The sequence below is a fragment of the Sander vitreus genome, chromosome 4 (assembly GCF_031162955.1).
Source record: "Sander vitreus isolate 19-12246 chromosome 4, sanVit1, whole genome shotgun sequence".
NCBI classification, from domain to species: domain Eukaryota; kingdom Metazoa; phylum Chordata; class Actinopteri; order Perciformes; family Percidae; genus Sander; species Sander vitreus.
Genome location: NC_135858.1, coordinates 11,474,407 through 11,500,736, shown reverse-complemented (window position 1 = coordinate 11,500,736; position 26,330 = coordinate 11,474,407). Strand labels below are relative to the sequence as shown.

Here is a 26,330-nt window from a genome sequence, read left to right as displayed (position 1 = left end):
ATTTAGATATAAATTTAACATTTAGATTTAGATATAACATTTAGATTTAACATTTAACATTTAGATATATATATTTAACATTTAGATTTAGATTTAACATATATATATATATATATATATATATATATATATATATATATATATATATATATATATATATATAATTTCTGTCTCAAATGTGAGGAAAATGCGCTAAATGTGAGGAAAGTGAGCTAAATGTGGAAAATTTATCAGCTAAAAAATTGTAACCGAACTTTTACATTCGGCACCCCATATACGTGTGCTGCTTAGTTTTATACATAAATGTGACGCCATTGCACACCGTTCTGAGGAAATGTGTCATTCATCTCGGACACCAGAAACAGCTTTTTAGCAAAAAATTCCTGGTTCGATACGATCTCTTACCATGGTTCGATAAAACAGTTAAAAACATTTGTTACAATTGCCATCTAGTGTACTGGGCTTTCCGAAGTTAATTGAGAGTATTTAGGGCATGATCTGATATTGGAATACATTGCCTTTCTCTTATATCTCCATAACTTAATTTTGTGGTCTGTGGTTTGTTGTTTTATTTCATTTCTTTATTTCTTTCTTTATTACAAACTGTATTAATTTGAAAGTATTGTTACATCCTCCGGAAGATAAAACGGAAAGGATTTCAAAATAAACGTTGCACTTACATTAAAAGAAAAAAAAACATCGAGTGCATCGTGGACAGAATAAACGTAGCTATCATATAGGCAATTGTGAGATGTTATGTCTCAGTTGTTTGTAGGAAACTAATTTCACAGGGAACTCAGTACACATTTTGTTTGTGATACATCTAAGGTATTTTCCTTTGAAAAGAAAGTGTTAGTTGTTAATTTTTTTTTCCCGGATACTCCGCCGTGACTTCCGTGTTGTTAACAAGCTACATATAGCTGAAATTACCAGGCCCGGTAATTAACAGTAGAGCTTTGAAAACAGTAAGCAACCGAAGCCATTATCGTTAATACGACATCCTGAAACATTTCTTATTCAGTACTCAGGTTTGTATCCGATGTCTATATGTTATGTTAAAACTGTTCACCCGCTGCTCATAAAGAAAACAACCATGCTAACATGGTGTAACTTGTTGGTCATCTTTCGTTTTGTTGCACCGTTAGACCAGAAAGTGTTCAGTGTCGGTGTTGTTTCCACCCACAGTTAAATTTCTGTCTTAACTTGGCTTTTACGTTTGTTTTAACTGGATGTCACAGCGGGGTTGGAGTCGTTTAGTCACCCGCGAAATGGTGCTAACAGGCTGTAATTTGTTAACGTAAGCGTTTGCTAATCGTTGAGTTTGTGTTGGTGGACAGCTAGCTAGCTGTGCTCGGTTAGCCAGCTCTTGATGAAGATTTTCGTGAACATTGAACGGGCCATAGATCTTTATACAGTCTATTGTAAAGACCATTCACTCCCCTATAATGTCATCACACGTTATTGGAATTACTCAATATTTAACTTTTTTTGTAGCCCTCAGTGGTAGCTATGAGATCCGAGCTAAACCATATACACTAAGTAGATGTTAACATACAGAGGTTGATGTTTGCATTCATGTTATTGGGTTAATTCATTACAGCTTTTCTGTTATCTATCTTCATATTGATTCATTTTACTTACTTAGCTGTATTCCAGGTTTACATTTGATATACATATATTGTTTATTCCACATTCTTATTATTCTACCTTTGTTTTATACATAACTTTGCACTTAGTTTCCTAACTACCTCTTACAGTTATTGTCCTATTTCTTCGTAATAAAGCTGTTGGGCTAAGGTTTTAAACTCAAGATATTTATTATGTTAAAGCATTTTATTATATGTCTCTCTTTGTGTTTCAGATTTTGAGAGCACACGCAGGTCACACTGGATGGCCCAGCTGGTAACAGTTGGGGCCAGCTGTTAACAACCTTTGAGCCTGTACGTGTAACATCAGTCCGCAATGGCCAGTCATTTCCGTAGCTACATCTGGGACCCGGTCCTCATAGTGAGTCAGATTGTGTTGATGCAGTGCATCTACTACAGCTTCTTGGGCCTGTGGTTAGCTGGAGTGGACAGTCTGGTGCAATCTAGTCGGTCACTGGACCAGATCTTCAGCTATGAAGTAAGTTGTAAGATAGCTGCCAGCTGTGTGACGTATGTTTGTGGCACATTTGTAGACTGCTGACAGTTTTAATCTTTGCTCTGCTTTGACAGGTTCTTGGTTTTGCAACAATGCAGGGCAGGCTTATAATGATGGCATTCATCTTGAACTCTCTTACCTGGTAAGTCATTTCTATATCTCTGTACATCCAAAGAGATGAGAGCTGTGACATCTCTTACTCAAATGCTGTTGTTCAAACATCTCGCAGCTGCACAACTGAAGGATTTCCACCAGTAGGACTGTACACATTTATTTACATAAAAATAAAATATAATTTCTATAGATTTGGTGCGTGTACAACTTTGCAGTTGCATTTTTGTATCCACAAAAATCTTATCTGAAACATAAATGAGCATGGCTGATAACATAACTTTTCTATGACATTGTTTCTGCAGCGCCCTCGGTCTGTGGCTCTTCATCCGTCGGGGGAAACAGTGTCTGGACTTCACAGTCACCGTGCACTTCTTCCATATGATCGGCTGCTGGATATATAATGCTCATCTTCCAGCTGCCCTGTCCTGGTGGCTCGTCAATGTAGCCTGCATGGCGTTGATGGCTGTAATTGGAGAGTACCTGTGCATGCGAACTGAGCTCAGGGCCATTCCAGTCAATAGCGGACCCAAATCTAACCTGTGAATTGTTGTTGACACCATGATGAAATTCTGTGGACAGTTAACCCCTGAGGAACTTGCTCAGAGAAGGCTTTTTACTGCTTGCAAAAGAAATGGAGTATGTACCTCCAGCAGCGTAGATGTTGGATTGTCATCCATCTCCGCTTCAAGTGATACACCAGATGAACTGATCTATTTATTCATAGCTGTCTGCTAAATGTTGGACAGTATTAACTCTGTAGCATATAAGATACATGTTTTATTGCTTATAAAAGCAGACATCAGTTTACACCTTTCTCTGAACCTAATGACTATACATTTTATTCTAATTAATTGCATTCTGTTTTCATTTTAAGTACATTAGCATGAGCAACCCATTCCGTCATTTTAAGATTTGCGATATTTTTTTTTTCTGGGTATGTGCACGTCTTCAAATGACAAATTGAAACTTCAGAGCAAATGCAAACTGTCTTAAAAAGCAGCAGAAGAGCAACGACAGTGACATTTTCCTCTCTTTGTGTTGGTATAATTACAAGCCTGCTGGGTTGGCAAACAAACATGACCATCATGTTACAGGATATTTTCATCAATCACCAATGTGCAAAATGACCTATCACAGCTTTTATCACATTTTCTTACAGCTCATCTTAAAGTTTAATGTTGGTTAATAAGTTCAGTGTTCAAACAGGTATACTATAGTTTTCTGAGACAATAATCAATCATTCTGTAAATCAAAATGTAGGAAAAAGTTTTCTGCTTTATAATCTCTCAACACATTATTCATTAGTATAAAGTCAGGCTTATTTTTAGCTTTCTGGATTAAGTTTGCACATTCAGTCTCACAAGGCCTTCCTTGTCAAACTTGTACCGCATTTTGCACAGCTAGTGCTGTTTGTTTCCGTCTCTTTATGACATGATGTATTATGCAGACATGGTGGCCACTTTGGGGACAGTCTGTCAGCCACCAGCTGTGTTCTGACAGCAGACTTTGTCTCTGTTTTTGAAAACACTATTACTGTTTGTGGAACAATATCAGCTTTCTCATTCATCAATGGCTTTTAAAAAAAAAAAATTTGTCTAGGTGAACTGCCTTTTACTTGAGTATTACAGGTCTTTTAACACATACTTATCTTTTTATTCTGTGTGGTTACTGTCAGATCGAACCTCTGATGCTTTGAAAGTGTGGACTATGCAGTGTCTTGTTTTGAAATAAGCATATACATCATTATGCTGCAGGGGTTGATATTTAAAAGTTGTACAATGCACCTATTCGCTTTCTTGCTGAGAGTTGGATGAGAAGATCAGTACCACTGTCGTATCTGTCCGTTAAATATGAAGCTACAACCAGCAAGTGGTTTGCTTAGCTAGGACAGGAAACTTGGAAAAGCTAGCCTGTTGTCCAAAGGCAAATAAACTAAACCCAGCACCACGTTTTATCTCATCTGATTAAAACTAAAGTGTAAAAATGAAAAGTTTTGTTTTTTTACAGATTAACATGATGTAACATGTTAATGAGCTGTAGAGTTGCTGGTAGGCATATTTTATCACTTTTCAGACCCAGGCTAGCTATTTCACCCCCATTTACAGTCTTTATGGTAAGCTAAGCTAACCGGCTGTAGCTTCATATTTATCGCACAAACACAAGGGTGGTATTAATCCTCATTTAATTCTTGATAAGAAAACAAATGAGCGTATATCCCAAGTTATGTTCAAACCCATGACTACTCTTTCTAAGCCAGTGTCACCTACTATTTCATTATTTCTTTCAACGTCTGCTCTAGGAGTGTTCACATGCAATGAGACCTTTGTATTCTTTAACATAAATGTTAGCTTTTATAATGTATTTAAATACAAAGAACTTGAGCGATTGACCTAATGATGTAATTAAATTCTCAGACTTGTTTCTAGTCCAGAAACATTACAGGCAAGGTGTCATATTTTTTCCGTCTAAATTATGGTACAATGCCAGTACTTGTGTGCATATGCTGTTTAATTAAACGCTACCAGTTCGGAAACTTGTAAATCTCAGTCAGGAAACTGTAGGTGAGGAAATAATTGGCCATTATGCTTCAGAAGTCAAAGATAGGACTTTTAATGAGGGGCACACCACAAGCGTGTCTTCAGATCTCTGAAGGTTTCCCACCCCGGGCCCTGATCCCTCATTTTCTCCAACTACTGCCTCTTCTGTTAGGTGTCCAGGTGGAAAGAAGCAGATGGGAAAGCACTAACGAGTTGAAAAACACTGGTTGTGGTCTTCATTACCAACACTTTGCTTCAGGGAGAGCTAAAAACAGAAACTCTGTAGTAAGTGAGTCGTACAGCAAAGGACTTACTGCATCGATTAAAGGCTCCACTATTTTACCACTTTGTGTTTCTGTGTCTTTGCTATCCATAATTTTGCTGAAGGTAATGCACTCACACACTATGTTTTAAACATGGAGCTTTACTATTACAAACACATTACTTTGCCATGTATTGCTTTATACAGTCTTGTAAATAGTGTGCTTTTCAATCCATAAACTAAAAACAAAACATGGATACTGAACTTGTTTTTACATTCAGAAGTTCTTTCCATGTTTCAACTCTCATTAGGGTTCATAATGCTTATGATAACGATCCTTTTCATGCTTTCTTCAACAGCATACAAAGGGATAAGAGTCCTCTCTTTTAAAAAAAAAAAAAGAGACCGTACATATTGCTCATGCTTTGAGGACATCACAACTGTTTTTGTATTCTCAACACCAGACACACAATGGATGACATAATGCGGTCACTCGTTAGACATGAAATAAATAGAAACAACTAGAACAAACATGCTAGTGGAGGTGGAGGTGGGTGGGTAATGAATCTGCATAAAAAGGATCCCAATACACTGAGGAGCTATAACCTAACTTCATGCACAGATCAATAACAGTGTCCAAGGTAACATCAACAGACTGTCCATTATTCTGAAGCACTGTCAATAAAATGTTCATGCATTTGGGATCAAAGAGATGACGGAAAATATTCAGGAAATCATCCATATTTTGATACTGCCTATGAGGACCATCAGCATTAAAGGAAATGTGCAAATCGTGACACCATTTTAAATAAACAAACAAACAAACAAAACAAAATGATGTTTTCGCTCATTCATTTTCAGTTTGCTCTGAATCTAGGTGACCACTGCTGTAACATTAAAAACATATTTTCCTCTGGGAAGGAAACTTGACCTAAATACTAATTTCATATTGATTAAAAGACCATTACAATTAGTGATATCTCTCATGGCTTATTATTATATTGTTACAAACTTTAATACCCATTACCTTTTTTTCTGTCACTGCAGTCGTTCTTGGCTGCTTTTGAAGCTTGAGATCTAAGTTTCTCAAAATTAGATTGATTAAAAGCAAGAAACAGATAAATGGAGCAGCACAGTTTGGAATCTATTTTGTTTGATATAATTATGCAATGCATTAATCGGTCGATCATCAATTAAAATACTATTGACAGAAAAGTGATTGTATGGATATTTTCCAAAAAAAGCAATTGTTTAGCTATAGCTTATTTGACTTCATTAGAGATTAATTATAGGTGTTTAAAAGTAAAATAAATACTGTGTATAAGTACTTAGGCATTGGTTATATTATTTAGTTATTACACTCCATGGCTGCATTATTCTTCTTCTTTGAAAATCTCTGTAATAGAATTCAGCCCTGCATAGTATATCTACATACTGTATGACAAACTGCATTTATGCAGTACTTAGAGTACTAAAAAGTAAACTTTTAGTAATATCGTGTAAATTGCAAGTGAGCATTTTGCCACAAAGTGGAGCGGGAAATAATGAAACACTGAACATTCACACTTCAGATTTTCTTTTTACACAAACATCAGCAGGTCAGAAGTTTGATCATGCATAAGACTGAACCAAAGCGTGGGGCGAAGTTCTGAGAGAGCGAGAGAGTGAATGTGTGATGCCGTGTCACGATGTCTGTTTTTGGTGGGTCTTTGGTGTTTTTTGCCCCCAACGTCTCCTCCCAGGCAACGCGGCAATGGTTATGTTTAGGGTTAAGGTTAGGGTTAGCTGCCTGGAAGGCGCCGTTAGAGGCAAAAAACACCATCAAGCTTTTTGGTGTCTTTATAGCAGCCGTGCAACATCAGCCACAGTGGGCTGAAGTGTTGGAGGGGAAAATGGGTCAAAAGTGTTACACACAGTGGCTTGATTGTCACTTACACAAACATTTACTACACTTGGAAACAGATTAAAGGGGCATTTCACCTATAGTTCATCTGAACGTTGTTTAGTCGCTAGCTTTAGTGTAATTAAGTCTGTCAGATTAATGTCTGGTTCAGTCTTTAGGTTTGGTCCTTTCACCGGTCAATAAGGTGAAGTGCTCCTTTAAATGTTTTCTTGCACTGTGGCAGCTAATTACATCATGATGGTTCGACTGCATTTATACAAACTCACTAGAGATTAAAGTCTGTGTTTTGGTGTCTAACATACACGTAAACTCTTAATTAAAGGAATAGTTCCACTAATTCAGAAATACGCGTATCAGTATTTGCTTTCCTGCCGAGTAGTGGATGTGTCTGTACACTGAATATAAATCTCCAGCCAGGAGCCAGTTAGCTTGGCTTAGGTAAAAGACAAGGAAACTGGTGGGAAACAGCTATCTTAGCTTTGTCGAAAGGTAACAAAATCCGCCTAAAGATCACAAATTAACATGTTATTTGTTTAATCCATACAAAACTTGTGGTTTTACCGCAAGTGATGTGTCAAACTATTTCATGGCCATAGGAGCTGTGTGCTAAGCTAAGCTAACTGGCTGCTGGCAGTATCTTCATATTTAGTGTACAGACATGAGAGTGGTATAGATCTCATCCTCCAATTCCCAAAATGTTGAACCATTCCTTTAACTATCATGATAAAACCATACAATACATGTTACAGGGTGTGGGCACAAAACACATTAACACCTTGCTGTCTTAGAACATAATGAAAACTCCACAAATACTGCTTTAAAATTACCTCAGAGTTGAATCCACAAAAACTGAACATGATAATGTTCATAAATATAGTATTCATTGCATTAGATTTAACAGGTGTTCATGATACTACGTGCATCTCATAACCCTTATTTGATAACGTCTCGACTCCTCGGTCCTCGGCTGAACCGGAAGTTGTTCTGTCCCTCCTCGGTGAAGGCCGTGTTAAAGCTCTTATTTCTGCCCTGAGGAGCAAGCATCGAGGAGGGATCACCGAGGAGCCATGAGTGAGGATACACGAGAACAGACTTCCCGGAAGCCGTGCAGCTGCCCATTCAGCTGACAAATTCATGTAACGCTTCAGAGGAAAGGATGTCTCATCCCTCTAAAAGCGCATTTCCTTGGTGTGGAGGAGTCGAGGAGGCAATGTAAGGGTTATGAGATGCACCTATTGTGTCCACTCCTTGTATATTAGTAACCCAGAGCCACAGCTGTGTACCTGCAGACTGTTCTGATCTGCACACATCTGTAATCCCTTGGATACTTAAAGTGTATGCTTAGTCTGCCTGGACTGATAAGTTGGCTGATTGTAATTTTCTAAACTATACTATCAGTTTTCAGACATAAGGGAGGATCAAGCTGAAGTACTTGAGGAGATTTTAAACATTATTCATCACAGCAAATATTGATTGGCTTGCCACAGACCTCTGTGGCTCGGTGTCAAAATAATCCTTATTAAAACACTCGTCCCTCTTAAATCCTTGGCTTTAAGTTTGAACTCAAGAGGAATGAACCCAGGGGAATTTGAGGCCCTCCTCCTCACCTGTCCCATCTCCTCACCCTCACCCTCACCCTCACCCCATCTATACAGGTTACCAGTGGGGCCAAGTCATGATCAGCACTATCAGTGGCAGGGTGAGGGCAGCAAGAGGCGAACTTATGCTGGGCGAGGAGCTAGGGCTGCACAGGTCGAACAGACTTCCCTGGAAGCGCATCTTCATGGAGTCCTGCCTTAGAGTCTCCCAGATGGAGCTGACTTCCTTCTGGCAGTCGGACAGCGCTGTGAGGGCACATGTGTGGAAAGCTTCCCAGTGGCTGTGGCAAACAAAGGATCATCAGATCATCACTGCATCTGCCATTTCACTCAAGAATTCATCCCGGCTACAGCATGCAGACATGCATGCTGTTGTGGATTAATTTATCTCGCCAGTAATCTATCACTCAGATGGCTACGATGGCTTCAAGTAAGTCAAACTGAGCTTTAATTACCATGGCAACGGCATCAGAGAGTGAAACAATATCACAGATGATATTGCAAGAGGGCAATTTTTAACAGAAGGCTAATGTGTAAATCTTTGTCTTCAATACTGTGCTGGGGTTGTACAGAGTGTGTGCAGTAACAATGACAAAAAACGTCCCTGGAATTTCATTACTGCTGCAGCAAAATCATAAATTATTTAGTACAATGGCTCAGTGTCTCAGCACCATTCATTTCTCTATTCTCCCTCTGAGATCATGGCAGCTGCTTTTTCTCTTTAGTATTTTGTCAAAAGATGCACATTTTATACTGTATCTGTCTTAAGTAATTCAATCAACCATGCACTACTTCATAAAAATGAAACTAATATACAGTTTTCTGTACAGCGCTGTAGATCAGCGTTTTTTACTAAAGGTCTTTATTCCAACCCATCACAGCTGGTTTGTCAGTTCTCGCATTCTCTGGTTAAAAGGTTTAAAAAAAAAAAACATACTGACTCCATTGGGGGATGTCCCATATGCACAAATGGATGCTGCATGTTGTTCACACACTGGCTTACTGATTAAGTTATTATCACCTGCACACGGCCTCCACTCCCCTCTCGCTGGTCACGTTCTCCTGATAGTTGTCCATGCTCTCTCCCAGCTCCAGGACACAATCAGAAAAGTCCTTATAAATGTTCTCACAGTTCACCTCTGCATCTGAGTCTCCTGGCACCGTCAGGGACAGGAATACTGCAAAAAAGACACAGGTGACGGCTTATTTGACCAGACTTTATAGGCACAAGCGAAAGTTATATTCATTTATTTATAATTTGGTATTTTTCTTGTGTGTGAAATAGTCTAAGTATGGTTCATCTTTCTTTACCATCTCCCCACTTCAAATACTGCTTATGCCACTTTTTCACAAAAAAACACAATATCTTACTCAATTTGTGTTTGTTTGATTTTGTTATTTTATAACTACATAGCAACATTTTTCAACATTCATTTTAATATGTCAATTTTAAGATTTTGCAATCCTGTCATCTGAACTTCACTTTAGACAGATGAAAGCGGGCGGTGGGCTGTGAAACAGATGTTACCAGATAATAGTCCTGACCACAGCATCCCATACAATTCTTCCACATGGGGTGCAATGCTCTGTTCAGAGCTATTTGCAATTTAAATGCTAAAACATGTAGATAATGCAAAATTCTGCAAGAGGACAAAGCAAAATAAGCAGGAATAAAGCGTGAAATATTAGAAAAAGTGACATTTGAGAAAAATAAGGACTTTTGTGGGCTTTTAGTTTTGTATCTTGTATGTCCAAAAGCTTTCACACTATCACCTATACAGCAAGTATGTACACCCAGTAGGCTATCTATCGTCGATGGGTATAGGCTACTACAAGCTGTTGGCTACAGTGCAGGTCGCATAACCACCATGCAACACTGATGGAGATAAATAAAGATTACAATCGATAAAAAGATTTAAGGCAGTTTTCTGTGTCAACCCATCCAAAGTGTCTCGAAGCCTAAATAAAACCCAGGGAGCAGCTTGAGATATCTTACCCAAGGCAAACGCAAGAATCCCTCCGATCTTCGTCGACGTGAAAAATCCCATATCATCCCATTTCAAGCCAAGCAGAGGGCGCGGGATGCTGCCGAGGCACTCATAAATCGGAATTTAAAAAAAGCGGAGTTGAGTCACACGGAGCTGATTAGCTGTCCATTATTAATGTGACTTGGTGTGATTAAGCGGCGATAAACACTTGGTGCGTGTGTATGTACCGTCTTTCCCTGCTCCGGCCGACTGCTGACGTTACCTGCACCCCAGCGCGCGCTGAGCTCATCTTCCCTCCTCAGCACCGGACAGCTCTCACCTCCCCACCACCGCGCAACCCTCCTGCAACACTCACGCAACACGGGAGGACTCTCAGGATGCCCTGCTTGTTCTTATCAATTATAGCATTATTTAATATCTGATGTAATCTCAATGTATAGGAGCTCCTCCACTCTTACAGTACAGAGGCTGTATGCTATTCCATGTGTTTTAAGTTTAAATCTGATGCAGTCCTGACTACATCACAATGCAAAGATCGGGTGCATCATGATACATTTTTGTGTATGTAGACGTCCATCTCATTATCATATAAGCATAAGGAATACAGGAAATGTTGCATGAGAAATATACTGTAGATTGAATAAATGATCAAATCTGTGCAAAGACCAAAAGAGGAAATAGCTGAAAAGTGAAAGCTAAATAGGAAAGTAAAATAAAGTTTGAATTGACTTAACTGATTGGCGGTAAAGAAACATATTTCATGTGTCATATTTTCAACTCATCTGATAACCAATTAGGCTGCTGTACTATTTTCTTTTAACAATTGTGAAATTTAAACCCAAGTACATATGTATTCATAATTTACATTATGCCTAATTGTATGCTTACTTATGGAACACTACCTCTTTTAATTAGGTTGTTTTTAAGTTAGCTCATGATGCCATAAAAATGTAGGGTTACCAAATGTGCAAACTCTAAGGCTTAAAACATGTCATTAGAGCTGCAACCATTAGTCCGTTAATCAATTAGTTGATTGTAACAGAAACATAGTTTAAATCATTTTAAAAGCAAACGTGATGGTTCAGCTTGTCAAACATGAACATTTCTGTATTTCCTTGTCTTACCATTTTAAATTGAATATCTTTGGGTTTTGGACTGTTGGACATCTAATAACATCACTTTGGACTCTGGGAAATTGTGATGGGCATTTTCCATTGTTTTCTGATTTTTTGTAAACCAAACTAAATGTTCGGTCTACAAAACATCAAGGTTATTTAAATAATCGTTAGTTGCAGTCCTACATGTCATTTCCTTTAAAGTTTCCTTGAGTGACACCATCCACATTTTGCTGAAACTGTGTACTGTGAAATCCAAAAACATGATTGTACGAAACACAAACTGTACAGTATAATATTTAGGAAATTGAGTTTCCAAGAGAGCAACTAACAGGACTAAATACACTTTGTTCACCTTTTTTTTTTTTTTATTGTTTTTGGAAAAACAGATTGCACCACTGACACTTAGTAAAGAGTTTGGAATGCTCCACCAACGATATTACAAAAGTAAAGTGAGAAAACAAATGGGTAAAGTAGCCTCCAGAGAACACTGTTTTAATGGTTGTTTCAGCTGCCATTGCTCCATTGAAAAACAAAATTTGTAATTTTATAAACGACATGTAAGCAGATGTTAAAAGCAGAAGGGTATCAGTGGGCAACCCTTTAATCAATTGCATATACTTTTTTCTTACCATTGAGTCGTTGCAGGCACCACAGATACAGTACAGATAAGGCACAATGGTGTTTGCATTGGAGAGGAGGGGATTCATCTTTTTCAAAAGATGAAATAGGAATGTCCCTTTAAAAATGAACTGTAGTTCAGTCCTGTTAGTGTCTAAATGGTCTTGCTCTGATCAGACCAGTATAGTTCAGGATGCTCTTTGGTCGAGGTTCCAGCAGAGCAGCAGGATGAGAGGCTTAGATCCATACAAACATCTCAAACACATTGCTCAGGCTGGGTAACGTGGTTACCGTGGTGAGGAAATGAGCTTTGAAAGCCTGATGACAGTATGATGATGGATGGAAGAGGACAGTTTTATTGATCTGCTCCAGCTGCCCTATTGGTTCGTTTGCGTGGAGATGCTTTAGGGGAAGCTTTGTCTGTAAGACAGGATGTAAAGATCAGATCTGTGTTGCTTCATTTTCATGGAGAGCAACAGTAATATGAGCAAAATAATCACTTCTCTGTTCAGTCTGTTATTACTTGTAACAGTTGGGGATAAAAATGAACATACTCATGACATTGAGAGTCTCCTGAGGAATCCAGCTGATGTCCACATCGTTCATCCCACCAGTGCCCTTCTCTATTTTTACTGGGATTCTCTTTTTCTGCAAAACACAAGTTGAAATACAACAACAGTCTAATTTTAAAACCATTTTATCCATGAGCCTGCTCTAATATCAATGTATCCCTGTTTAAGGAGATTTTACAGGGAGGAGGATGGATGATGCCACTTGCTAGTTTGCACTCTTTTCCATTTGCGGCTGTTGACTTTATACACAAAAACATTTGATTACATTTGCATTGGTAAAACAGAGGAAATTACTCACCCTGTCTCCCAAGAACATGTCAACCAAACATACATATCGTCACATTAAGAATAAAGTACATACCGTCCTTGTTTCCAGGACCTGGTACATCCCAAAGAGCATCAGGGCCACCAGTCCAACCAAGAAGATGTACATGAACATTCTGCAGAAAAAAAACAAAGTGATCTCTTTAATCAGTGAACAGAAATCACTAAAAGAATTACACAGTTATTTTGTGTTTTTGCATACTCTGAGTGATGCATGGCTACTGGATGACTGATGCTATTTACTTTATTTGCAATGCATGGCCATTACAATGCCATCCACGTTTCAAATGGCTTTTTTGCAATGCTTTTATTTAAATAATTGTAGCAACCAAGTTAGTTGAAAATGGTGGTTTGAAAACATTTCTATAACTTCTCCTAAATATTCTGCAGTTTATACTAAATAATGTATGCAAATTATATATCGGAGCACAAACAAGCCATCGAAAATAGCAAAATATAATCATATAGATTATCCTCATCAGTAACTTCTCAGTAACCTCAACAGTAAATTGGCGACATTGTGCCCAAAAATGACATTCTTGCGATCTGTATCTGCAACATTTTCTGATCAGTGTTGAGATTTTAGGATGCAAAAAAAATTGTTTTGCTTGAATAATTTGCTGGTGACACATTCTGCATCTTGCATCAGCAGCACAATTCTGACAACTAGTCTCTTAGTGCCAATTTCACACCTCCTTTTACAGGTTCTTACATGTGCTGCAATAGTCTGGGAATGCTGGTATTGTGAAGCCTTCCGAATGTAGCCTACAGAGACATTTCAAATAAGTAATAGGGGGCAAAATAATTAGATTTACACATTATTTACAGAGAACTGAAATGCAGAAATTGATTTAAAAACAGCCACCTACTGCCTTCTCTTATTCAGTCATTTTGGTCTTCCTTCTAGTTTTGTGTTTATTGTGTGTTATTTCAGTGAAATAATATGAAAGAGCAATAACTGTACCTACATGTTCATTAACAAGTATGCATGATGCATGTATGATAGTATAGAACATAGTAGAAGAAAGCCTTACGTTTCCCCGTCCAGTCCTTCTTCTAGCTCAATGATGGTGACAGTCTGGTTGTAAATGGCAGTCTGGAACACGTTCCCCTTAAGAAAAATTTGAAAAACTAATAAGATAATACTCTATGTAATCAATTACCTTGAAACAAGAGCTTTCTTAAAGGTTTTTATAGCTGCTCTTTCAAAATCGGAATATCAATGTCAATAGCTTGGAAACAACAGTCAAAGCTCAAAATCGCCAGCCATCCCCATTATACAAAAATAGAAAATGTAGCTGTTACATGAAGACAAACAGAAAGACAGACTGCTTTGTTGAAAATGTCTTCTTCAGGTATTCATTTTCATGAATCATCAGAATTTGAGATGGGCTTAGAAAAACCTCCCTGCAGAGCAAAAATCATCACACTTCATCTTTTCTCTAGCACCACCAAACTTTTTTTTCTTCCCTTAAATAAATAAATAATGAAAAACCTTTTTACCTCAATGTCAAGATAGTTGAGGAGGATAACAAGACCAAAAGGGCGACCTGCCATGGGCTGAGCTGGGATAAAGGAGTACTCAAAGGAGGCCTGAGACTGAGGCTGCACTACAGTGCTCAGAGGCAATGCTGTGAACTAATCAAAAGATACAATGTACATCATTAAAAAAAATGACTTTTTAGCAACACAAACATAGAAGTACACAGTAGCTACATACATACATGGACATGCATGTTTTTCATGCTTGTCTTCTACTTAAGGTTAAAAAAAAAAATGCTAGAAATCCATGTGATGGCATCAGAATCAAATTATAAAGAGCATTATGTGCAATTGTAATTTGTTTTTGTTTTTAAACACGAGTATTTTATAAACATCAAAATCATTGAGAATTATATTTTACCATACTCTTATACAACCACACCACAAAAACTTTGAGACACGTAGGCACTGAGTACTTTTTGATCATCTCAAAGTGAAAACAAATCAACAAGTGATTGCATTCTTAAATTATTTTGTATCAGACTCCAGATTGAGTCAAAAATGTGGAGCAAATGTTTGCCGGTTTTTTAAAAAAAAATATTTTTTTAGTTAAAGATTAAACTTACATTCTGAATGTAGAACTGGAAGTCTTGGGGGTAACGGAAGGAGGCCTCCAACGACTGAACGGTGAAATCCTGACTTCCCTTGTTGGTAAAACCCACCAGGAACCTCACAATTTCATTGGCAGGAAACTCTAAATGTATTACAAATACAAGTAAATCATGAATATAATAAAAGAATCATGAATATAAATTAAGTACGAGTTATAAGATGGACTACAAAAGTCGGAGGATTGCCTGCTATGTTGCCCCATAAAATAAAAGCAGTCCGGGATGATGTATTCACTTAGTGTAAACACTGTAAAAGCTAACCGGTTGAAAAATAACAGGAGCTGAACCAACCTTCTCCTGTCATGAAGAGGATGGTTGTGTCGGCATCAGGGTGAGATGTTAAGAGTTTATCAGCTGCTTCATCAGAGTCTTCTTCCTCTCCTTCCTGAGGAGGACCAACGCATGACATTGTTACTTAATCATTAAGGGTGTCACGATTTTGATTTTAATTTGAAATCGACCGAAATTAAGTCACAATCTCGAACTTCGAATTAAAAAATGGAATCGTCGATGCTGCCACGCCCCCAGGTCACGTCCAGTTGGCTTGTCAAGCGGAAAAAAAACACGTGTTGAAGTGCTGCGAGTCAAACTCCTCTAACTTAGCTACATCCAGTCAAAAGATAACATAGCAACTGCAGATGCAGGAGACCCTTCGACAGAAGTTGAACCCCCTCCTCTTTCACTGAAGTCGCCGGTGTGGAAGTATTTTGGATTTCCAGTGAGTGACAACGTTTGATAGCAGTGACAGCACCGTTTGGCTCAGTTATCAATGACATTAGCATCGTGGCTAACACTTTTGTTACTTTATTTTTTGACAAATCGTGTCGGCTCTGCTTTCTAACATGATGTAATTGTGCTAGCCGAGCACCGTTAGCCTTTACAACAGAGCTGCTTCACTACACTTGTTAGATCATGTTTCATTCCGGAGTTCTCTGTTGATTTGTGTCGCTGTGTTCTTGTGGTGGGAAATGAATGTAAACAGAGCGGCATGTCGGAAATGCGATGCGCTGTGACGTAGGTCCCCTTCGAGGTCAGGCTGATGTTGGAAGTCCCTCTAGTGGACAGAATATGTAACAACAACCACATGCTTAATAGTAATGTAGTACATATTAATAACAGGCTGCATTTGAGCATTAAATCTTAGAATATTATTTGAATAATGGCATAGCAACCTGTGCTTTAAAAAAAAAAAAAAAATGTAAAATTTGAGAATCGAATCGTGACCTTAAAATCTAAAATGTAATCGAATGGAGGATTTGGAGAATCGTGACACCCCTATTAATCATCTGCATGTACATCTATGGAAATTGCTATACTGCGTATGAATTAAACATACCGATGGTTGTATCTGATCTTCCTCAACGAGCACCTCTTCATCATCTTCCTCCTCCTCATCTACTGCAGCATCTGGGTCCTCAGCAATGTCCTCAGCAGAGTCGGAGTCTGCAGAGACCTGGCCTGCACGGGGCAAAATACACAAACATAGAAATGAGGAAATAATGTTAATAATGATTATCGTCCAGGATTTGATTATTGTCCCATCTTAATACATGATAATACATTAATACTGATGAAGTGCGTTTTCCTGGTGTTAAAAACTGTTGTGGTCAGTGGATTTTCTCAGCTAGCAATCTTTTGACAGTTTTTAGTAAGCAAAATGGACAATGCAAGCCTGTATTGATATTTTTTCTTTTACACAACTTTTATGTTTGTATATCTCCTACAAATGCCAACAGTCATCCCTAAAGCATCACTGTATGTCGATATCAAGGTATTTGGTCAAAAATATTGAGTTGAACTGTTTTTTTGTGTGGAGAATGATAAGTGTAGCTGTGGAAAAAGTGTGAAAACAATACAATTTGATCTTCTGAAAAAATGTAAATGTATCTTTTCTTGGTGGTAGAACTAGGCTACAATATTACACCATTAAGCAATAAACCAATCAATGAATCAAATGTTTAAAGTAATGTTTTAGCTGGATTGACCAGCAGTGTTCACAATAATTCAAATGGAATATAAAATGAATGAATCAAGTCCAATTTTTACAGATTGTAAATGTTTATACATTTTCATTATTGCCAGGTATTTACCTGTCTGCAGACAAACTTTGTTGCAAGTGTAAAATGAACAACAGCAACACAACCAAAGTCCCCACTTTAAAGTCAGCGGGGAAAAAGCTTAAGAGACACCAACAAACATATAGTAGGCTAAGTTACCATCTTATCTATGGTGACGTGTCCCAGCAAGAGGGAGCCGTTAACTGTTGCTGCATTCACAACGACTTGTACACATTGTCTAAAATCACCTCTAAAGTTCACAAAGTGAAATTTAACTTCACATTTAATGGCTGACATTATTTTCCTACGCTTAGACGGCAGCGGCTGGTTAAAGAAGCCGATTATTTTCAGAGTCAAAGAGACGAGCTACCACTCAATGCTATGAATAAACGTATGGATAACAAGTCTATACATTGACGTTTAGAAAGCGGTGGCTTAAAGCTGCTGAATAGCTACGTGACTATGCCACGTCAATATGAGAGGCTGTCTAATAACTTGTTGCCGAAGTGAGGCGACGAGATAAACCGTCTGCTTCAAAGAAGAAAATGTCTTACCGATGGATATTAATCCACAGGGGAAGGCCAGGAGTAACAGCACCAGAAATTTTGATCCGAAATTGAACATTTTGGCAGAGTTGGAGGCTGAAGTTAGTAACACATCAGCGTTCAGGAGAGGAGAGGACTGCAGCAGAGCAGTGGGCGGGATAAGAGGACGTTAGACCCGCCTGTTAGGTCTGTCTGGAGGAGGTTTGGTTTGGGAGGGCCGACTGTTTTTTTAAAGCTCCAGCGAGTTGTGTTTTACTAGTAGCATTAGTATCAGAAAACGTAGGCTACTCCACAGCGCCGTGGACATATAGGTCTGACAATGCGAGACTAGAAAACGTGTGACAACTTAAGGTTTTGCTTTCAAACAATATTGTGCAAACTTAAAATTGACAACAGGCTGCTTGTCCGTCTAGGTTAGGCTACTCGTTTAGACGTAGACCTAGTCCTTATTAATATAATGGCAGTTGAGATCATCAGAATCAGAATGCTCTTTATTATCATATAAAGGCTATCATTATTAAAATGCAATTGTGGCTTCTCTCGATGTAGACAAAATAAAGAAAATAAGTGAATAAAAACATTACAAAAAATAGTTAAATAAAATAGATTTAGTAAACAGACAGCAGCAGTGGCAACAAAACAGCATCAATAAATAAATAAAAGGCACTATTCGAATCAGATTTACAATGAGATGTGGCTACTTAACTGTTGCACATTTTGCTTCTTTTTGCGCACACTGTACAGTTGGGTTCTCTCCTTCACTTTCTTTATGCATTAATGAAAAAAGCTGCCCTTTCATATAGCAAAATAGGTTTTTATTTTGCACATCTTATTTTGTCATTTTACATCCTCTGGTGTTCATGTGATAAATAGAATTCCATGAATTACTCCTTGAGTATTTCCATTTTAGGCTACTTCTACTTGAACTTAAATGAATGTAGCCGCATAACAGTCATTGTTGTAGAATAAAGTACCCAACAGTATGTAAAGTAGTTACAGCTCTCTTTTGACCAGCCACAGAAATGCAATGCTTTTTACATGTTATTGCATCAGATATATAATAAAATACTATCGTTTACTCACTCAGGGTTTACTCTTTTGCATGAGTAGGCCTACTGTTACTGCTAATATAGCACTTTAAATGCATTTTGCTGATAGTACTTTCATACTTTTACTTGCTGTTTTGAGTGAGATACGGTTTCTGAATGTGTCCTGCCTTCAGTCTCTGGGTGAGCTGTTGTGACGTCACAAGCCGAAACAAGCTGGCTAACCGTTAGCTCGTAGCGTTAGCGTTAGCATGCTAACGCTAATGCTAATGCTAGCATGCTCCTCGTTCTCAATAGCAAAGCACTGCTACAACACACACAAGTTCACCATAATCTACAAAAGAACTACTTACATGTGCGCCCTCATTTAGAAGCCTCCCAGCTAATCCTGCCTTGTAACTGACCGAAGTTGTAGAAACAGCCTTTCTTTTACTGTCTATGGAGCTAGCTAGCTGACATGATGTACATCTGAGCTACTGCGCATGTGCGAGTGCAATCAAAGATAGTACAGAAGAAGAAGAAGAAAAGAGGTCTCACTCTGTAGCTAAAACAGAGACCAGGTGAAAAGAGAATCTGCAGCAGTGAGAGAGAGCTGTGCAGTACAACAAAAATATGGTGTTTTTTGAAAATTAAACCATGTAAACCTATTCTGGTACAACCTTAAAATACAATTATGAACCTGAAAATGAGCATAATATGGGCGCTTTAATGTCCTTGCACTCCTTAAATAAAAACAGTTTTCCCATATTATTTTCCCATAATTGTTTCTGAAGTCTGCTTCTGAAGTCTGCTGCAGAAACAATGAATCGGTCTCTGATTTGCCTGAGTTTGTGTGAACTTGGTATCAGGGCTGAGAGACTGGCTGAAACCATGAGGAAGAAAATTAAAACAGTGTAGGACGTGGATCGACCAAATGACCTCAAGATGTCCCTATAGCTCATTTGGAGCAATAGCATACTGTAGATTGAAATCTAAAGAGAATACATGCCTGGTCTATAAAAAAAAAAAGAAAAAAAGAAAAAAAAAAGAAAAGCAAACCGAATCCTCTTCTTGGGGTTTTCTCTGCTCCCATTTAGATGCATCTATTTTATTTCTCTAACTATTCCTTTGATCTCACACAATGCCCCTAAACCATCTTATGAGCAGAGAATCATCATGTCAAACATTTTAATAGTGTCCTATATGCACTGCTTCCTTTGATAAATTCTTAAAAACTCACACATAGCAGATTCATCTCTTATAACTGTGTATCATGATGTAAAGGTGGACATGACTTGACCTATAGTAGCCCGCACATCCTACAGGAAACCACTCACCCAACTCTGGAAGACTTGGAGTTAAGCACTAAAGTTATTCTTAAAAAATGAAGATGTGTTCGGGGTTTTGCCAACTGGATACGGCAAAAGTTTAATCTATTAACTAGCATTGCTCTGGTTGGCTATGAGTGTAGAGGGATTTTGAAAGATAACCGTTTATCCCGCCCCTTGGATTGAGACCTGCCAATGGTGAGTTCCCAGACCCAACAAGTCACTTTGTATTGGTCATCAGATGAAAGTAAATCCAGAGTCTAGAAAACAAATTTGGTTTATCCTCAAATGTTGCGATGACTCAGTCAGAAGAAGATTTAAAGAGATCTGATGGCTGTAGAGAAGCCAAACACATGGCTGCACCAACAGATGATTAGAAACATGGGTAATAGTAGAATCAGGCATACAGAGAGCATCATAATCAGGTTGAACTGTGGTCCAGGTTTCCAAAAACTTAAAGAGACTTAAAACCAGGATACTAGTTTGAATGTTAACACAGTCATGTAGGGATATTCTCTGGGGACATCTGCCTCTTGTAAGATCCCCATTGTTTCACAGGAGCTAGTCAACACAGCAGCTAATATAGTCAAGTCTAGTCAAGTTTATTTATATAGCACATTTAAAACAACCGAAGTTGACCAAAGTACTGTACAAATTGAAGTGCACAACACAACCACAAAAATCAAGCAAAAGGAGTAAAAATAAATAAATAAATGATACATAAAAATAAAGCAATAAATGCAAAAAATACAGTACAATATTATATTAAGATGCTACAAACCTCTAAGAGCAGCCAAAGGCCATATACAGTATGTTCTGCCAGCTGCAGCCCAGGTTTAGCAGGTCCAGCTACAGAGAGAAGTTTGCTTCCATTTAATGAGGTCATCATGATAAAAATTAAATAAACCAACATGATCTTGCTCCTGTAGGTGAAGCCGTTACTAATGGAATTTTCCTTCACACTTACTGGTTAGTCTCAGTCATTGTCACTAGTGTATTTTTGTCCTAACAGCTCACTGATGACTTTACAGGTGTATAAATACATCTAGGATAACATCAAATGTGTCATTGCTTTTAGCTGAGTTAGTGTCATTTATATTTGACATGTTGAGTGTTGAAGGAGAATTTACCCATTAACCTTTGTTTTTCTTCAAAAAAATATAGAAACATGACAAAATGAAAGGAATTATTAGGGTAATATATTTGAAATGTGGTTGTTTTAACTATACTATTCCTTAATATTGTCAAAAGACACATTCACATTCTCACTATGTATTGCCTTGATGTTTTTCACATTCTAAAACAAGTTTGTGGTTTTCTGCAAAAGCACACATCCTGTAACCAATCCTTTCGAGAAAAGAAATCAGTCTTCTTCTTCGAGTAGCATCACACCGTGTGAGGATATTCAAGCAACAGATGCTGTAGCCTTGTTTATCAGATTTACAGTATAGTAAGAGAGACAGACAGAGAGATACATTTGTTTGGTTAAAGCTTCATGGCCAATGAAAGCTGTTGCAGTGGGACACAACAAGATGGTAAGTCTTGATTGAAGTTCTAAATGTCATCTAAATGTGAGACGTTAACATGATCATTCTTGATGTAAGGGTTGATGTGCGATTGAAAGGGCATTTAAAACATATGTCAGCATACGTCATATCGCAGTCGAAAACACTGAGCCGGTGGTTCCTACAGCGACTAGGTAATATGATATAGAGTGGTCTCATTCCATATTCTTTTTGAAGAGGTGAGTCTATTGCCAGGAGATACGTATATTTTCCTGCAACAATGTGATCTAATTATTCCTTTCAGAAACGCTCTGATGAAACTACAACTAAATGAAGGCAGCCAGTGAAACACAGTCAGAGTCATGTTTGAGTATCGCTCAGAGAGTTAATTAAGTTGGTGCTGCTTTGCCCAAAGGCGACAACATGCAACATCATGCACAGAATGTGTTTCACATTCCCACCACAATGGGAATAATATTCATATATTATGTACATCATAATATGATATGCTGTATATTGTAATTATGTGTGTTACATAAGGTATATGTATAAACCTTATTTAATACACAAGCAGGATATATATATGTATATACTATATATCACTTATAGTGTCTCCTTAGAAGAATATTAAGTGTAAATAAAAATATTACCCTAAAATAACAACATTGGCAGTGCCTTTGTTTGAGTGTCTTTGCTGATATTCTAAAGAAGGTACTGTAGGGCAGCCTATACAGTATACTGTATAGGCTGAGAGGCCAAACCCTGGGCAAAAAAAGTCTATAAAGATTTTCATCAACTCTTCTCTTTTCTCATCTGGACTAACAAGTGAATTTCCCCATTGTGGGATCAATAAAGTCTATCTTCTCTTATCTTATTGTGTTTGGGCAGTATGACGACATGGTTCAGAGAGACTTTAGTAATAAAACATCAACAGTGAGTGGAACAAAAATAGGATTTTTATTTATTTAGGATCTAATATTTGCTGAAGATAATAGTGTATTGCCTGTATATTTTACTTCATTCAAGCGAGACATAGGTTCAGTGTAATGTAAGAGTAGTCTCTACAGTACGCTGGATAGAAAAAAAAAATTTCAAATAGGAAATGCATTCAACCTCTGTTTTTCTGATGAATTCTTGCAACAGAAACCTACTGCACTGTGCAATCGGTTCACACATGCGAGCACCTCAGTAAAAACCACATCTTCTGCTGCAGACGACATAGGTGGTGTAAATCTTTTGCTTAAGGGCACCACTGCGGTGTTGTTTCCATTATTTGTTTTTATTGCCTTGTTTTCTCAGCAGTAATTGAAACAGTCCACTGATCAGAGGCGTACACCTCTAATTATTAGCCATAAGTTATCTTTTAAACACATCTTGTTTCAGCTATGCAGTCCTTGTGACAAACCCAACCAAAAGGCAGAGATTTGTGGACAGGAAGCTGCATTCAATCTGTGCCCAACTTACAATTTACACTGACAAAATCGATATGTGCATTGTGACTATGGCAGTGGACATAATTCAGTCTCAGGGTTCTACATTTTACAGGATTGTCTAGATGTTTTGTCTAAATCTTTTATGCTGTATCAATGTCCTTTGTGCATTAATATTATGCATTTTCAACTGCCTTTGTGTATAAAATGTGCTCTATAGATAGACTTGCTTTGAAATTCTGTGTTGGCAGACACGTTGGCAGTGGGTAGAACTGTCACTTCACTGTGCAGGAGGAGTTTTCATGTTGTCTCCATTTCTGCAAAGGTTTTCTCTAGGTGCTGCTTCGGTTTCCTCACACAACTAAATACATGTGGTTATTTGGAAACGTAGAGCCTCCAGACACTGAGAATGGGCACCTTATGTTATAAAGTTAAATGAAAATATTTGAATATTCATAGATTCTGGATTTTTCAATGTGGGAGGAGTCAATATAATTTTTATATTTTGACTAAGAAGCTGAACCTTTTGGTGGAAAAAACAAATCCCACACAATTTATCATTGAAAGAAGAACATTTTAAAAAACATGTTGGGAGGGGCTATTCAATTATTTTAAATGATCCATAATCAAAAACATAGTTCTCTTTCTCTGTTTCTCCAGGTTGGAACTTGGTTTTTGTGCCATTTGAGTTAAAGGTGCTATTCATTGTTATCAGCACAATGCTGGTCCTCTCACTATCTTGGAATATTTTTTGCTGCGTATCAAAATGTTGCTCAGGTAATTATGTTATTTGCTTGTGAAAAATCCAGTGAAAACAAATTAATGTTCTGTTTTTGATAGTGAGTGTACAATTATTTATACTGCAACAGGAAAAGGGATATGTATACCAAGGACAAGACAAAGGTATGTAGTCTTTATTTTTTAAATGTTTGAAGGCAAAGGCAAACAAATTTTCTCTCTAATGGCCTTTCAGAAGTTATTGCCAAACTGAAAATTCAAAAATTATATTTCCTCTTTGTTTGCCCAATAAAAGGCAGAGCGCAAGGCAGATGGAAGACAATCCTATTTATGGAAATATAAGCTACATGCAGACAAGTAAGTGCACTGTACACCTGTGTCTCTTTCAATGCCTTTTTCTGTCTGTGTACAGTGTGATGTTGTTTTCCACAGGCATGACTTTGGTCACAGGAGCTGATCCTCAACAGTCTTCATCTTTGAGGGATCAAAATAAAGTCAATTCTGACTCACAGGTATAGTCCTTAAACTTCTTTTCAAAGATTGAGGTTTAAAGGCTCTGAAAACACCAACTCGACGGACTGATCAGTCTCCCAGAGTTGGTCAAAAAAGTGCCTTGGAACACACCGAAGCGACGCCGACTTGAGCGTACGTTCTGCGTATGCGCGAGATGTAATACGTCTCCATAACAGCAGGCGGCACTAATCTGTATTATCACCCCGGGTCTGGCTTCTCCCCGACCATAATGGCGGCTCGTTCGGAATACGATCTCGTATTTTAAAAAATAGTTCACCGAAACGTGTTTCTGAAAACATTTTAAGTGAGAAATAGGCCATACAGTTGCTGAATCTGTCTTCACTTCAGATCAACAAAAGTCAGTTTAAAAGATTTTCGTCAGATTTTGAGAGGCGTTCGGCTCATCCCGCTTGTCATTTCCGGTAATTGGTCATTGAGTCCGACTGCTCACCTTCATTTGGGCCGATTTGACATGTTGAATAGGAAGGCGGGCAGTCGGACTCAATAACCAATCTGATTGGTGGAGCGCTAACCCGGAAATGACAAGCAGGATGAGCATGACTAACACCTCTCAAAATCTGATGAAAATCTTTTAAACTGACCTTTGTCGCTCCGAAATGAAGACAGATTCAGCAACTGCATGGCCTATTTCTCGCTTAAAATGTTTTCAGAAACACATCTAGTTTCGTAAAATATGAGATCGTATTCCGAACGAGCTGCCGTTATGGTCTGGCCTTTGAAATCCGGGAGCAGCCAGACCCACGTGACGCGTTAGTCCAATCAGCTGCCGTTTTTCACTTTTTGGGCGACAATACAGATTAGTGCCGCCTGCTGTTATGGAGACGTATTACGTCTCGTGCACGCGCAGAACGTACACTCAAGTCGGCGTCGCTTCGGTGTGTTCCAAAGCACTTTTTTGACCAACTCGGGGAGGCAGTCAGTCCGCCTTTTCTGCCGAATGTCGGCTGTCGGGTTGGTGTGTCAGAGCCTTTACCTGTTGAACATTTGGTGCAGAATGCCTTTGTAAGGACAAGACAGGGTTGTTTTGGATCATGTTGGATAACTTTGCTAAAATTGTCACTATAAACCTGTCCTGTACATATAATGTTGTGTGAAGACATTGCATTATTGTTTGTTTTTTCTCTCTTCAGTCCAAAACTCAGGGCTGCTATGCCAACCTGACCTTGAAGGCTCCCAGGCCGCAGTCTGGCCGCAGCTCTCCACAGATACAGTACTCAGATGTAGTTCATTTAGAGGAGCAGCCGGAGTCAGAGAAGGAAGACGAAGGGGACGCAGATGCTGTCTCCACCCTGTCCGATCTGTATGCTTCTGTGCAAAACCAGCGCACCAAAACCGTTGACACTGCAGACAGCGGAGAGGGCTACGCCAACCATCTCTGAGATGCCATAAATGGTCTTTGTGCAGCTTGACCTGCCACCACAGGATGGCGCTGTTTGTTGTTTGACATTATATCAACAATGACAACCCTTTCTGTTTAGCAGGTGATGCATATCATACCGCTCATGCATACAAACTCAATTGTTTTACTAGAGAAAGTTCAGTAGGCTACATTTTTTGCTGTATGTTTTTGTAAGAGCATTTGATTGTTATCTTTAAATTGTTGATTATATACTAAATCACACTGAGATTAATTAATTGTGTAATCTTTACTGAAATGATACCCATGGATGATTAAACTTCCCTAAATGTTTGAAGACATAAAAATACTGTGCTTTGAAATAGAATTTGTGTTTGACAAGTGCCAGGTTTTCCATCACACTCGGCTTCCAAATCAGTTGTGATGTCACAATCTCATGATTTTACGTACACAACTTAGTGCGAGCACAGAGAAACTTTCTT

At 38.2% G+C, this 26,330-nt stretch overlaps 4 protein-coding genes across 7 annotated transcripts; 2 read left to right on the top strand and 2 right to left on the bottom strand.

Moving 5' to 3' along the window:
- Positions 1-868: 868 nt before the first annotated feature.
- sys1 (SYS1 golgi trafficking protein) lies at positions 869-4,702 on the top strand. Of its 3 annotated transcripts, none has more exons than XM_078248218.1 (4): positions 869-965; positions 1,862-2,124; positions 2,217-2,284; positions 2,559-4,702. In XM_078248218.1, the coding sequence occupies exons 2-4, from the start codon at positions 1,963-1,965 to the stop codon at positions 2,797-2,799; spliced, it is 471 nt and encodes a 156-aa protein (XP_078104344.1). In that variant the 5' UTR covers positions 869-965; positions 1,862-1,962; the 3' UTR covers positions 2,800-4,702. The 3 variants fall into 3 exon arrangements, with proteins under 3 accessions (XP_078104344.1, XP_078104343.1, XP_078104345.1); XM_078248217.1 differs by having other exon boundaries at positions 872-1,028; XM_078248219.1 differs by lacking the exon at positions 869-965 and adding an exon at positions 1,085-1,297.
- On the bottom strand, positions 3,666-12,081 carry LOC144516702 (neuritin-like). The gene is made up of 3 exons (XM_078248220.1): positions 10,553-12,081; positions 9,578-9,734; positions 3,666-8,837 (listed from the first exon to the last, which is right to left on the bottom strand). Exons 1-3 carry the CDS (start codon positions 10,602-10,604, stop codon positions 8,615-8,617), a joined length of 432 nt encoding a protein of 143 aa, XP_078104346.1. The 5' UTR covers positions 10,605-12,081; the 3' UTR covers positions 3,666-8,614.
- Positions 12,082-12,128: 47 nt separating this feature from the next.
- Positions 12,129-18,092, bottom strand: LOC144516700 (translocon-associated protein subunit alpha-like). Its single transcript, XM_078248216.1, has 9 exons — positions 17,941-18,092; positions 16,666-16,787; positions 15,621-15,714; positions 15,285-15,412; positions 14,680-14,814; positions 14,211-14,287; positions 13,214-13,292; positions 12,835-12,928; positions 12,129-12,700 (listed from the first exon to the last, which is right to left on the bottom strand). The coding sequence occupies exons 1-9, from the start codon at positions 18,008-18,010 to the stop codon at positions 12,636-12,638; spliced, it is 864 nt and encodes a 287-aa protein (XP_078104342.1). The 5' UTR covers positions 18,011-18,092; the 3' UTR covers positions 12,129-12,635.
- A 3,555-nt stretch (positions 18,093-21,647) lies between these two features.
- On the top strand, positions 21,648-26,181 carry LOC144516698 (uncharacterized). 2 transcript variants are annotated; one of them, XM_078248211.1, is made up of 6 exons: positions 21,649-21,819; positions 23,880-23,996; positions 24,089-24,122; positions 24,253-24,314; positions 24,390-24,469; positions 25,622-26,181. In XM_078248211.1, the coding sequence occupies exons 1-6, from the start codon at positions 21,780-21,782 to the stop codon at positions 25,868-25,870; spliced, it is 582 nt and encodes a 193-aa protein (XP_078104337.1). In that variant the 5' UTR covers positions 21,649-21,779; the 3' UTR covers positions 25,871-26,181. The 2 variants fall into 2 exon arrangements, with proteins under 2 accessions (XP_078104338.1, XP_078104337.1); XM_078248212.1 differs by lacking the exon at positions 23,880-23,996 and having other exon boundaries at positions 21,648-21,819.
- Positions 26,182-26,330: the final 149 nt, after the last annotated feature.

Excerpts from the sequence above, each read along its gene's own strand:
- sys1 (XM_078248218.1), top strand. The coding sequence starts at position 1,963 with ATGGCCAGTCATTTCCGTAGCTACATCTGGGACCCGGTCCTCATAGTG. Across the intron at positions 2,125-2,216 it reads ACCAGATCTTCAGCTATGAA|GTTCTTGGTTTTGCAACAAT; the intron begins GTAAGTTGTAAG and ends CTGCTTTGACAG. Across the intron at positions 2,285-2,558 it reads ATCTTGAACTCTCTTACCTG|CGCCCTCGGTCTGTGGCTCT; the intron begins GTAAGTCATTTC and ends TTGTTTCTGCAG.
- LOC144516702 (XM_078248220.1), bottom strand. The coding sequence starts at position 10,604 with ATGGGATTTTTCACGTCGACGAAGATCGGAGGGATTCTTGCGTTTGCC. Across the intron at positions 9,735-10,552 it reads GATTCTTGCGTTTGCCTTGG|TATTCCTGTCCCTGACGGTG; the intron begins GTAAGATATCTC and ends TCTTTTTTGCAG. Across the intron at positions 8,838-9,577 it reads GGAGTGGAGGCCGTGTGCAG|CCACTGGGAAGCTTTCCACA; the intron begins GTGATAATAACT and ends TGTTTGCCACAG.
- LOC144516700 (XM_078248216.1), bottom strand. The coding sequence starts at position 18,010 with ATGTTCAATTTCGGATCAAAATTTCTGGTGCTGTTACTCCTGGCCTTC. Across the intron at positions 13,293-14,210 it reads GAAGGACTGGACGGGGAAAC|AATGTTCATGTACATCTTCT; the intron begins GTAAGGCTTTCT and ends TTTTTTCTGCAG. Across the intron at positions 12,929-13,213 it reads AGGTCCTGGAAACAAGGACG|AAAAAGAGAATCCCAGTAAA; the intron begins GTATGTACTTTA and ends TGTGTTTTGCAG.
- LOC144516698 (XM_078248211.1), top strand. The coding sequence starts at position 21,780 with ATGGCCAATGAAAGCTGTTGCAGTGGGACACAACAAGATG. Across the intron at positions 24,123-24,252 it reads ATACCAAGGACAAGACAAAG|GCAGAGCGCAAGGCAGATGG; the intron begins GTATGTAGTCTT and ends GCCCAATAAAAG. Across the intron at positions 24,470-25,621 it reads AAGTCAATTCTGACTCACAG|TCCAAAACTCAGGGCTGCTA; the intron begins GTATAGTCCTTA and ends TTCTCTCTTCAG.